The sequence below is a fragment of the Pygoscelis adeliae genome, unplaced genomic scaffold, assembly GCF_000699105.1.
Source record: "Pygoscelis adeliae isolate BGI_AS28 unplaced genomic scaffold, ASM69910v1 Scaffold75, whole genome shotgun sequence".
Classification (NCBI taxonomy): domain Eukaryota; kingdom Metazoa; phylum Chordata; class Aves; order Sphenisciformes; family Spheniscidae; genus Pygoscelis; species Pygoscelis adeliae.
This window is the reverse complement of record NW_008824772.1, coordinates 5,349,474-5,361,960: the sequence shown is the minus strand read 5'-3', so window position 1 is coordinate 5,361,960 and position 12,487 is coordinate 5,349,474. Positions and strand designations below refer to the sequence as shown.

The 12,487-nt window shown below is 51.4% G+C and overlaps 1 protein-coding gene across 1 annotated transcript; it reads right to left on the bottom strand.

Moving 5' to 3' along the window:
- Positions 1-1,014: 1,014 nt before the first annotated feature.
- OTOP3 (otopetrin 3) lies at positions 1,015-6,735 on the bottom strand. The gene is made up of 6 exons (XM_009323752.1): positions 6,345-6,735; positions 5,088-5,224; positions 4,282-4,340; positions 3,530-3,648; positions 1,926-2,857; positions 1,015-1,185 (listed from the first exon to the last, which is right to left on the bottom strand). Exons 1-6 carry the CDS (start codon positions 6,733-6,735, stop codon positions 1,015-1,017), a joined length of 1,809 nt encoding a protein of 602 aa, XP_009322027.1.
- Between the last annotated feature and the right edge of the window lie 5,752 nt (positions 6,736-12,487).

Genomic DNA, 12,487 nt, shown 5'->3' with positions numbered 1-12,487 from the left:
GTGCTCCCTCGCGCGCAGTGCACCTTGCGCAATGTCTGTGAATGTGCAAAGCAGCAGCGAGGATGGAAGTGTTGGGGTAGGGAGGGATTCACAGTAGATTTGGCAGTAGCTCTTTCTTGAACTAGCTCTGCGTGCAAGGGTGGGACCTTTGCTAGTGCACACTGGTGATAACATCATGCACGAGTAGCATCAAGTACAGATCAGCCGTAGTACTTCTCCAGTGCTTCTCACTTGAGGCTATGTGAGTGCCTGTAAGGAAAAGCAGTGTTTATTCTCGGTAGGGCAAGGTAATGCTATAGCTTCTGGTTTTGATAATGGGAAAAAAGGTGCCTGCAAGTCTGAAGGCCTGTCCTGCTCTTCAGTAGTGAGCTTGGCAGCAAGAGCTTCGCACTTCAGTGGGGCTGGGTCCTACGGGACTCACACCAGGAACAAACAGAAATACTCCCTGTTATGACCATTAAAGCAGCTACCAGCTTCTTTTTGAAAATTAGACATAAAAAGTGTACGTTTGGTTCATTTCTGAATGACTGTATGTGCTTCTAGTGTGGCTGGGACTGATAGGCCTCTTCTGTGCTGCAGGATGGCGAGTTGGTGAGCAGTGGTGGGGCTGGTGGTCCTTGATGGTGGATTTTTGAAGTTCTGTGGAGTGTTGGTCAATCTTTACTGCTTTTGTTGAAGGCTGCTCTTGCATTCTTTTATCTGGAAGATTTCCATAGGAGCTACCATACAGCATCCACTGGCAGACTACTGGAAAGTACCAGCAGGCATGCTTCCTTAGAGCAGTAAGACAGTTTGTTTATGGGCTTTGAGTCTATTCTCTGTGGACAAAAAATGATAATATAAAACAACTTCCTTTTTCTTCTGAAACTCACGGAGATGTTGTGCAAGGAGAAGTCAAAGCAGAAGCTGGAGGGAAAAAGCTTAAAAGCTTCCATGTGCATATCCGCTGCTTACTGCATCTTTGTTCAGCATCATTGTTGCACCCCAGCCTCTGGGGTGGGGGGTCAGCTTGGTTCAGGCTGTGATGTAGACCTCCAGCAGTCCCCCGACGGAGTGCATTCGGTAGAACACACCCAGTGGAAGGCCAAAGTTCACGATCGCAAACCAGGTGGAGTAACCGTAAAATGACTTTTCCAGTCCATTCTCGAAGACAGGGTGAGCCCCAAATGTGGGCATGACCCACAGCTAAAGAGGTGTAAGGAAAAAAGAGCAGGAGTCAGAGGATGACAAACTGTCTGCTGCCTGCGCTCTAATCTCAGCACTGGCTCAAGCTGTCGTAGGAGTATTTCAAGAGTATCAGAGGAGTCTCCCTGCCAGGGAAGAGAAGGAAAATCCCCTAGTTATGCTGCTGACTCCTTGCTATAAGTCAAATCCTGTCGGATTCCTGGAAACCTAATGATGGCCTCATTCTGCCCTAGCCAGCTTCATCTTTCCACAGAGTTTCACTGGTTCCTTGGCCAATTTGTTTTCACTGGATTAAGGCTGCAGTGAAGATCTGTGTTGATTCAAGATCCCAGAGCACAGTCTACTTTATTGGGTGAGTCTCAGTCCTGGAGACTCATGTTTACAAAGACTCACTGCTGGTGCCCCATGTTTCTCCACCTATCTCATGAAACAGCCTTAATGAGTTTAAGTTTTTCAGAGGCTAAAATTTTGGCACGTAAGGATTTATTAGCTTTCTCTTTCCTGCACCCAGGAAACCTAGCCATATTTGACTTTTAGGTTAAAAGAGAGACCTTATAATTATGAGAGTGGGGTATTAACAGAAAAAACACTCTTGACTTGCCTCACCGGTAGGTTGAAACTTGGTGGGCAAAGGTTTCTTGTCTGGAATAGTGGCCCAAGAGAAAGACAAGAAGAGCATGTCTATCACAGGTCATCATGGCTCAGCCAAGCTGTGATGTAGCAGAGAGAGCAATACTTACTATGATGTTGCACAAAACCAAGAAGAACGAGATCTCTCTTAATGCTCTTCTCTTCCAACTCAGGTGGGAGTAGCTGTGGAGATAGGACAGTGAAGCTTTCCGGATCTCCTGTCCCAGCTCCAGCATGCTCACTCGTCTCTGGTTGTAGGCTTCATGATTCTGCTCTTCTTTCATTTCTTCCTCTTTGCCAGGAGAGATCTGTGTGTGCTCCTGTTTGCTGCTTGTTGTGGTTTCCTCTTCAGCGGGTAGCTCTGAAGCCACCGCATGCTGCCCAGCGTGGCCTGTGTGTCTGGCCTCAGCTGCTGCTACAAAGGGCTGCCGGTGAAGCCCATCAATGATGAAGACATTTTGGGTGATGTTCTGAAAGATGAGGAGGACAGAATAGGACAGGATGAGACTGTTCAACAGGTCCCTGGGGTCAGTGGCCACAATGGCAACAATGGAGAAGTAGGACATGCCGATTTGGCCAAGGGCTGCCCCCATCAACAGGATCACATCCAGGCTGCGGGTTGGGTTCTTCAGCGTGTCCAGCTCCCTTTTTTCCAAGGCGTGGATGATTGTCCCAATCACTGCGCCCACGCTCATCAGGGGCAGGAGCACAATGTAGTAGGAATAGTACATTACAAAGACCTGGTGGTTGGGGGCTGAGCCGGTGGCCTGGATCTGGTACATCATGAAGATGCAGATCCCGATGATTACGGCAGTAGTGCCCAGCAGTGGCCCAAAGACCACCCCCTGGAGCTTGAACTTGGGCTTGATGTGAGGGACATGGTGGTGGCTGATGCGTCTCCCCACGTTCTTCCATATGACGTACAGCACGGAGCAGCAGACGAGGCAGTACTCAGTGTTGAAGGGGTAGAGCAGGATGTAGCCCTTCTGGAAGACTTTGCAGATGGTTGTGTTTGGGCATGTGCATGAGGTAGTCTCATTGCCTGGAACATGAGAGGAGGAAGGCAACAATTAAGAGGGAGATGGCCTGGCTTTCATGGCTATCTTTGGGAGTTTCTGATGCGCAGGCTCAACATCTGTCTCTATGTATCTCAGAAACATCGATCAGTAGGAAGTTAAGGGATCACCACTTGGTCCTCAAGGCTGTGAGGATTCAGAATAACAGGGTTTATCCAATGTCTTTCCCAAATACATAGTGCTCCTTCTGGCCAACGCCACAGGTGCTGGATGAGAGAGACTCCCCTTCCTTCACAGCGAAGCCTCCTCTATCTCTGCCCTTGGAATATGTTTCCCCCCCTTTTTTTTTTCCCCCATATCCTCAGAAAGTAAAGCACAGCAATTATGTGACTCTCTTCTAGTCTGGCAATCTTTTGCTTGCAGTTGACAGGTAAATGTGAGCAAAAATATTAATTTATGGTGGGCTTTTCCTTTCCTAGTCCTCAGCTCCAGCGTTTCATATTGGGTCCTCCCCCTCCATGTGAAGATGTCCTCCCCGTGCAGCCCACCTCCTCGAGACAACCTCCAGTAATAGGGAAGTCACAGCATTTGGGGGAACTGGTTGTGATATCTGAATCGGTGAGATCAAGAACTGTTGTCTCCCTAGGAGTCATCTATGTCAGCCTAACGCAAATAGGGATGTGAAAAAGGAGCCTTGCCTGCAAATCGCTGCTCCACCTCACGCAGCTGAGACTCAATCTCCATGTGAATGGTGTCGTTGGTCACGGCCAAGAGCCAGAGGAGGAGGTTAGTGGCTATGGTCAGCATCAGCCCACACCTGGGAGAAGAGAAAGGCGCTTCTACAGTATGTTGCCTGTGGGGATTGTTTGCGACCTGGCTGTGTATCCACCTGCCGCGGGGTGCTGCCCTTTGCTTCTTGCTCACCCACGCACGGATGTGTGCAAACGCAGTGCATTTGTGCCTCTTCTGCACAGGGGCATTGGCGTGTGACTTTGCACACACAAATATGGCTGAGCATGTTCCTGTTTGGCCATTTGCAAAGGACCAGGGCAGGCAATGCCAGGCCTGCTGGTGAAACCGGCCAAGGTTTGTGTGACTGAGAGGGAGGGAAGGCTGAGACATCCTCCCCATCTGCCGGTGACAGGAATGGGGAGGCCACCCCACCTCATCCTCCAGTCAATGAACTGATCCCTGAGCCATGTAGTGGGAAGGTATTTGGGGTTAGGAGGAAGCAACAAGCTTTGCAGCAGTCGAAGGCACAAGTGAAAACCGAAGGGAGCTGGTGAGCCCTGGTCAAGCCATAGCTTGGCTTTTGTGTAGTGCAGAATACAGAGAGCCTGTGTAAGATCAGATGAAGACAGTTCTAGCAGGAATAAGGGAGGTCATAAGCAGACAGGAAGGAAGAGTTTCTTTAGAGGAGTAGCGAGCAGTTTTTTCCCCTTCTTTGTACCTGGTGAAGTTGTGCTGGACTTGAATGCAGTCCTTAGAGTGATGCCACAGAAAAAAAGCCTGCAAATCGATAACAGTAATGATGTGAGCAGGGTGAAGCTGGCAGCCTGCCACACACGCGGTGGAAAGGGGCAGGCAGGCAAGAAGGCACGTGTCTGACTGGGAGCAAACCTGCCTCTGTGCGAGCGGTGCAGGGGCATGTGTGTACCTGCATCTCGGTGTTGAGGCATGTGCTGGTGTCCTTAGGTGACTGCTGCGTGCGTGTGCCTGCACCTAACGCAGATCTAGGAGATCTGCTTTTCTCTGTCTTGTATGTATGTGGGTATTTGCTGCTGAGATGGGAGCTAGTTTACTTTCAAATGTGGCTTTGGGTCTGGAAAGAAGAGGGTTAGTATCAGAGTAGCAAGTTTGCAAATGGTGTGAGATACTTTTGTGAGCAAAGGATTTTGTTGGGGGGGGGATGCCTTAGCAAATAGAGAGGCTGAGGCTCAGACTGGTGCAAAGACATCTCTAGGGAAATCTGAAATTTCTTCTCTCTCCCTACTTTGAGGCTTCAGAACAAACTCCTCTGCATCCTACGGTATGTCAGGTATTGCTAGAGTGATTTCTTTCTAAATCTTACTACTTTGTCTCTCAGTCTGGCACTTGAGGAGTGTGGGTGGGTGGTATTTGAAATGGTGGGTGATACTTTAATGCCGGTAATGCTCATGAGAATGCCTCATGTGCACCCACTTCCCCCCACCCCTTGGGCTCCCAGGAATGGGACAGAGAGAACAAGCGAGCTTCCAGAAGGGGAAAATGCAGTACCTGGGTGCAAATAAAAAGGATTTCAATGCTGGGGAACACAATTTCCACCATGGATTTGCAGTGGATGAGAATCACGCTGTAGCCGATCTGAAACATGTTCAGGAGGATGCTGAAACTGCCGAACAGCAGCACTGACCCTGGGCAAAGAGCAAAAGCACCAGTAAATAAACAAAGACATGTCTGTGGAGCATCTGAGCCTGGGTGGGGACTGGAGACCTTGTGCTTCTTGGGTTTGAGTGGAGCTGGGGGCCTTCCTGTTTGGAAGTCTCATGATTTTGAGAGAAGGGGACAGAGGGGATCCTGATTCCTGAACCTGGTTGCATGCTTCGGCTGGTTTAAGGTGTTGAGACAATGCAAGGTATTTTCTTGTGCTTGGATACAAGGTGGGAACAGGATTTTTAGCCTTTTCTGTGCAATCTGGAGTGACAGAGGTAAGCTAATGGCAGGTGATGGTTTCTGCCTTGCGGAGAAAACCTGAGATGAACGCAGGTCTGCTGAGGCTTTTGGCAGCACCAGTCTGCAGAAGTTAGGACCCTTTAATTGTTTCTCCCTTTCGTCTTTGACACCTCTCTGCAGCTTTAGGTACTCGGGTACCTTGCAGCTTTCTTCCCTTTAATTCTCCATGCTTAGTTAACAAGACCATGTGCCAATTAGAAATTCCATAACAGACCAGAGGCAGGGCTGCTTGGAGAAGTGTCATTTCACAAAGTGGGGCAACTACTGATGGTAAATCTCCCAGGAAAGCCTGGGTGTCACTGGGATGTGACTCACTGGCCAGGAATCTTCCCCTAGAAACAGGACTGCTGTGATGTTAAACAAGGACGAGAGTGGCATGGGGCCGCTGACGCCCTTGGAGGATAAACGTGGTGGTTCTCCTCCCACTTTGCAAAGTGGCCATGCCTAAAACCTTTCCTATGTCTCTCCCACTGTGCTCAGTTTCTGGGCTGTGGGTGGGAGATGCCTGGGTTGTGCTTTGTGAAGGGACCACGGAGTGAGGTTGGACTGGAGGCTGAAGGAAAGCCAAGTTCAGGACTTCCCTGGCTGCTCTGGTTCCTCTCTGTGGCATCCACTATGCCCCTGTCTTCCCCCAGCCTTGCACCACAAGCTGGCAGGGTACTGGGAGATTCCCAGTGCCTTAGCTACATCTCCTGTGGCTTCTAGCTCTTTTAGTAGTGGTGGAAGAATTTCTTTATCTTCTCTATCAAGCACTGGGAAGAAGGGGAAAGGCATGAGATGATAAATAAAAGCAGAACTTACCCCGAATCCAGATCGGCCCAGCGTGGGAATCCCGGTAGAGCACTGCGTGCGGCTGCCGACTGGTGCCCAGCAGGTAGTAGATGATCCAGCACAGGCACAAGACCTTGAGGATGGAGAGCAGGATCCAGACGTCTGCCAGGGTGATGGCCACGTGGTTGAAAATCATGCTGCTGATGAAGGCGCTGCCCAGAAACACCACATTCATGGCCAGCAGCCCTGAGAAGAGCTGCCCAGCTTTCTGAGCTTGCCTGTCCCTCTGCTGCACTGAAGAGCAGTGACGGTACAGCCAGAACTTCTCATAGTGGATCGTGGAGGTGTCTGATGGGGCTGAGGCTGACCGGCTCTTGCAGTGATGGCAGGGCTTTTGCCTTGAGACTTTGTTGTCCGACATGGCTCATCTGCTTGGGAGTCACCTGCTGTGTTGAACAAAGGGGAGGTTTACAGTAAGAAGGATGGCGGGGGACATGGTGAGATGAGAGGTTGTGTGGTGACCTCCCTTCCTTGCTTTGCAGCTTCCCCTTCCCTCTCCAGAAGCTGGATGAGGGGGAAAAGAGAATGGTGCCTAGCCCAGGTTAGGCATTAAAAATTTCCTGGTGGACAGAGTCATTGCAGGGCCCTGGGAAAAGGCCCTTCTGCCAAAAGCTGTCCAGAGCCACCTGCATTAAAACAGGTATTTGATGTCTCTGCCCTGCCCCACCAGTACTTGGAGCTGTTGGGACCAGAGGTGTCCAAGCAGTTCACACCCTCACCTTTCACACCTCCTCTGCGTACGGCCCTGGATTCAGGTTTCCTCCTTTCCCTTTGTTGCCGTAAGGAATAGGTGGAAATACAGAGCAAGCTCAGACCTGCTCTAAAATTCAGAGCTGTTTGATTTTCTTTGATGAGTCCAACCTCTTCCTTGTGTTTTTGGGCTGTGAGAGTTACACTGTGCTCCTCGTATGGTTGCACCAGTTGTGGCAGAGCTGGAGAGAATAAAAAGAGGGTCTGTAAGTTTTGATCTAAACTGCTGGGAAAAGATCCAACCTCCCACCCAGGCGGGCTGAAATTGGGACAAAGTTAATACCTGGTTTTCTTTCTTTCTCTACTTGTAGCACAGAGGAAAAAGCACAGAGCCTTGAGTACACTGACACAAAGGAGTTTGAGGGATTGGCCCAGATAGATATCCAGAGCCTGGGAGCTTTTCTATCCAGCTTTTGGAAAAATCTCGGTAGGACTGTCTTGCCCATGAGAGAGAAATCTCCTTGCTTATGTACAGCAATCAGGCAAGATCAGCCTCTCCACAGATTTGGTGTATGGAAAGGTGCTTTCACTCCAGGGAGAGACTCTGGCTGCTGTGGGGGGTGGCTGGAGTGAAAGCAGACCCCTGAGATGGGATCGAGGGTGGGGAGAATTATATGTAGCTGTCTTGGGGCTTTGGGGGAGAAGTTGTCTGAGAAGGGGTTGAAATTTCGGTGCTTCCCTCCCACTGTGCACGTGCACTGAGGTGCTCTGTCTCTCTGTGGTCTCTGGGGATTCAGTGCACTTCTGTTAGTGGAGACTGATCCTAAACTCTTCCCCATTTGGCTCCAAAACTCTCCCAACTTAGTAGCGCAGGAGCAAATGCCCTCCCCTCTCCTAGGGCCATAACTCCTCTGCTTCGGGGTCAGGGGAGGGAGGGCAGAAGCCATAAAATCAGAAGGATCAGATGGAAATGCATCCAGGCTGCATCAGGAGGTACCCAAGTGCCCAGACAAGGCTGCACACAGCAGTTGCTGCCGTGGACCCAATCCCTTGACCCCGTAGCTGTGCGCTGCTGAGAGCAGCGCAGCCCCAGCCCTTACCTCCCTGCAGCCTCCTGCTGCCTGCCGAGTGGGAGCAGCTGCCGGCGCAGCCTCCGTTACAGCCGATGTTTAAAACCACTCACTGGAGTGCCACCAGGATGCATGTGAGTCTTTCCAACGGACCAAGGTGCAGGCAGAAGCCGTCAGCACTGCTCCCCACTGAATGCGGCCTCTGCTCCCAGCCAATTGATTTTTTTAAATTTTTTTTTTCCACCTTGTTTACTTTGGGTCTATTATTGTCATTACCTTAATTAGTCAGTGAGAAGCTCCCGGCTCTGCCAAGGGCAGCCAATGGGAATCAGCTCCTTTATACACCTGCTGGGTTGCCCCATGTCAACGGCCTCGGCACAGGATGTGCCAACTGGTAAAACCACAAGCTGCGGTGACTAATTTGTGCCATGGCTCAGGCGAGTATAGAGCTAATCTCCTGGCACAGGCTTATGCTGGGAGTGCTTAGCCACACTGCTTTGGCTAAAATCCACTTGAGTTCCCTACTCCCTTGTTTTTAGGTAGATCCTAAGATTTTTTTTTTTTTCCTCAAGCACGTCGTTACTTTGTGCCTTTATCCAGGGCACAGATACCCAAACTGACCCAAAAGGCAAACCCCTCAGTCTAGCCTAGGTGCAGGGACTACGCCTATTTGATGCGCTTCTGGCAGAGAAGTTGCTTCTTTGGGGGGGGTGATAGCTACAACCTGTTAATGCTGACTTCAGAGCCAGACCCTCGTGTGCAAACCCCACAGGCTCAGCCGTGCGGGGTCAGGGATGCTCTAGGTCCAAGCTGTGCTGTCCCTGTTCCCTTTCCTGTTGCAGGGCAAACTGATTTCTGTCTTGGGACTCTGTGGTGAGCTGATCCCCCTGGTTTTGTGGCTGGCTTTTTTTTTCCTGACTGAGCTCGTGAGCCCAGAGGGTCCATCAGGAGAGGATGGACCTCTCCATGGAAGGAGAGGAGTTGTCTGTATGTCCCAGGATGAACCACCAAGCTCTGCGGTTCCTGCAGCTGGCAAACACGTGAGTTGGGAGTTCAGAGCCATGAAACACTTCCCAAGAAGCTGATATGGGGTAGGAGTGGGTGAGAGAGCACAGGTTATCATGTGTGGGGATGTGATGAAAGGGACGGGAAACAAGAGTGAAAAGGGCCCATTGCTCCCGGGCAAGAACACCCAGTGTGCGCCGGTGCAGCCGTTGCGTTTAACGTCTGCCAGCAAAATGGACATGTTTAATGTCTGACCAAAACCTTGCACTGCTGTAGTGGAGCCCGGGTGCTCTGATCTGGGCAGGTTTTCATGACTACCCATGGCTAGATTTGTTCTGCTCCGAACAGAATTTGTTCTTCCCCGAAAGCATCAGCATCTCCAGCCTGCTCAGAGGACCGTGTCCTTCCTCGTTGCGTTGTTGCCCTGGGATCCCCTGAGTGCATTCGGGCTCTCCTTTGGGTTCCTGGCTCTTCTCCAGACCCCATTCTAGAGCTTAGCAGGGAACTGGGATCTCCCAAGAGCTATTTGGTGGCCTCTTTGTTGAACAAAGCCAATGATTTACGTCCAAGACATTAAAAAACTGGCTGTCTTTCAGTGTACGTGGTCCTAAATTGGGGTGACTGCAGAACTGGGAAATGGACGCCAGGAGTCTGAATGTATCCTGGGGTAAATAAGTTTGAGTGAAACTGGAGGTTCTTCATTTAAAGATGGGCCTGAAATAAAATGCTGGGGCCTGCTGTGCCCTAGTGGTTTTGCCAATGGCACTGTGCATCTGAGCTGCAAAGATGAGGCATCCTTCCTAGCCTGACTTGCCCTCTCCTGGCTTTGGAGCTGAGGTTGAACCCAAAGGAGTTGCAAAGCCCTGGGAGACTGGTTAATCCTCCTAATTTCACCTTTATGTAGAAGAAGAGCAGCTGTTTAACTTGAATGTATTGACACAAGTTTAACCAAGTCATTAAGTAAGCAAACCTGCAGTTAGGGGTAGGAAGGGAGAGGATGAGTTGAACTGGATCGATCACATAAATCACTGCCCTGCTCTGCCCTGGAGAAGCTGCCTTTACTCAGAGGTTGAGAGAAAGCTGCTAAACATTAGGAGTGATGTTTGCCCCTCTGCTATCAGCAGTGTGCTTATTAATGGCGTTATCTGTGCACTTAGCAGTAATAACACCCAGGCTGGGCCAAGCGGATCTGTAAACAGGACCTGGGGAGGAAGGAGGTTTGTGCCCAGCTGCCGTGTTTGCCCAAAGGCTGCCTGAGGAACGCCGTGCGACTCACGACTCCTTGGCTGGCCCACACCCTTCCTTCTCTGCCGATAACCGCACTGGTGACGTCTTCCGTGGGGCTGGTGAGTGAGCGCCTTTTGGGGGTGACTGCAAAGAGCAGCCTCATCAACGTGGACGAGGGTGAGCTGTGCTGCACCGCCCCAGCTCCATCCCCTCGCTGCAGGGGCGGATGGGCTCCGTGGGTATGTGCTGGCTCCACTCGTGAAGCATGGCTCTGCCTTTTCCTTGCTGGCCCTTGGTGCAGGTTGCTTCGACCTCCTGCCGGCGTTGAGTTGCTCCTTGCTGGCAAGGACCACTGCCTTTGTCGCTGGGAAGTGCCTCCTCCACCACCAGCTCCAGCCCTGGCTCCCAGCATACCCTGGAGCCAGTCCTGCTCACAGGCTGCGCCTTGCCTTGTGCTGCAAATCCATCCCTCATCTCCAGCCTTGTGACCTCCTCAGTGCATCCACTTCCCAGCTGCTGCATTGACGGTAATAATTAACTTGGATTCCTCCCCTGTCTCTGACACACCTCAGAGCAAATCACCCAGATAAAAAGCCTATTTTTTTTTCCCCTAATAAAACAAAACTCGCCCTCAAATAACAGATGATTAAGAAGCAGAGGAGGGATGCAAAACCCTGGTAGCGGTGGGATGATGACTCAGGTCTGGCCTTGGCTATGGCCTTCCCTGCTTTTTTCTGAGCAGTGATTTCTGATTTCCTGCTCTTCCCCTTCTTGCTGCTCTCCCTTGCTGGCTCTGGCACCGCGTGCCTCAGGCCAGGGTCTGGATCAGGACCTTTTCGGCACTCATGAAGTGGCTAAAGTCCTGGGACTGGATCTGCAGATCTTTGAGCTCAGCCAGAGCTGGGCTCTTACCCCTGGCATCCCTTGATGAGTGATTTTTATCAGTGGGGTTCAATGCTCCCACCAAACCCCTGTGGCACAGCAGGTCCTCAGCTCCCTGGCAGGCCAAGGTGGACTTTATACCAAAGCCAGCAAGACTGGAAGCCCCTGGCAAGATGTGAGCACCCCAGGACAGCCCTTTGCTTTCCTGTAGCTGTTCGTTTGCAACGGCTGCCATTTAAACAGTCACCCCGAGGCACATTGTTGTCCCCATTCCGCATCCCCTCATGCGGAGCTGATCTCTGCGCCATAATAGATGCAACGGCAGGAGCAGACAGCAGCATGCTGCCGGTGGCCTTGGGGCCCAGCCTCATTCTCTGCTCTGATACAGGCTTTCTGTTCACCCAGCTCCTGTGCCTCAGTTTCCCTCCTTCCAGGTGAGGAAGATGGTGCTAACAGCAGTGCTTTTCTGCAGGGATCTGTCACGAGGACGTGTGTGCAAAGGACCAAGTGGGACCCCTTCACGTTACTCAGGTACTCTGTGTTTGGGGTGTTCTCCCCTTCCATAAAACTCCCCATCAGGGAGAGAAGTCCCCCTCTTTAACTGGGCTGTGAGGAGGTGTGTCCCGGGTCCATAGTGCAGGGGTAGTGATGGAGCAGCCAGCACCAGTCGGCTGCATCGCCTGGCAGCGCAGCGTCCCAGGGAAGGGCACGGATCCATGTAACTGGGATGCAGCAGGGCCTGCTCCGGGGGTGCACCCGGGTTTGGGCGACACGCCTGGGATGCTGGCTGCGCCGAGGAGTTGCCCAGAGATGTTTGGCTGATCTCCATCAGCCTTGGAGATCATCCCTTTGCACATTAACTGACCATGAGCTGATACCTTCTAGTAGACAATCCTTGAGCACACAGCAGGGCCCGTGTTTACAGAGGAGTTTTCTTAGGGCTTGGGTTTTTGGGTTTTTTTTGCTTTTTGGACTCGTGGGTGCTCACTTTCCCTCTGTCTCCTTTCTTGGGTATATAGATAGGGTTCACTGATGGCCGTTTCCCTATCTGCTGCCTCTCCCAAGATGCATGTATGCAGCTGGGGGGCAGAAGAAGAACACAGCCGTCGGCTGGAAACCCCTGCTGTCCCTGCACTTGCAGCCTGGGGACGCCTCAGGTTAGCAAGGGGTCCTTGCAGAGCTTGTGGTGTCCCCAGAGCGCTTTGGTTTATCTCAAAGTGATGGCTGCTGGCTGGATGT

Excerpts from the sequence above, each read along its gene's own strand:
- OTOP3 (XM_009323752.1), bottom strand. The coding sequence starts at position 6,735 with ATGTCGGACAACAAAGTCTCAAGGCAAAAGCCCTGCCATCACTGCAAG. Across the intron at positions 5,225-6,344 it reads TGGGCCGATCTGGATTCGGG|GGTCAGTGCTGCTGTTCGGC; the intron begins GTAAGTTCTGCT and ends CTCTTTGCCCAG. Across the intron at positions 4,341-5,087 it reads TCCTTTTTATTTGCACCCAG|GCTTTTTTTCTGTGGCATCA; the intron begins GTACTGCATTTT and ends ATCGATTTGCAG.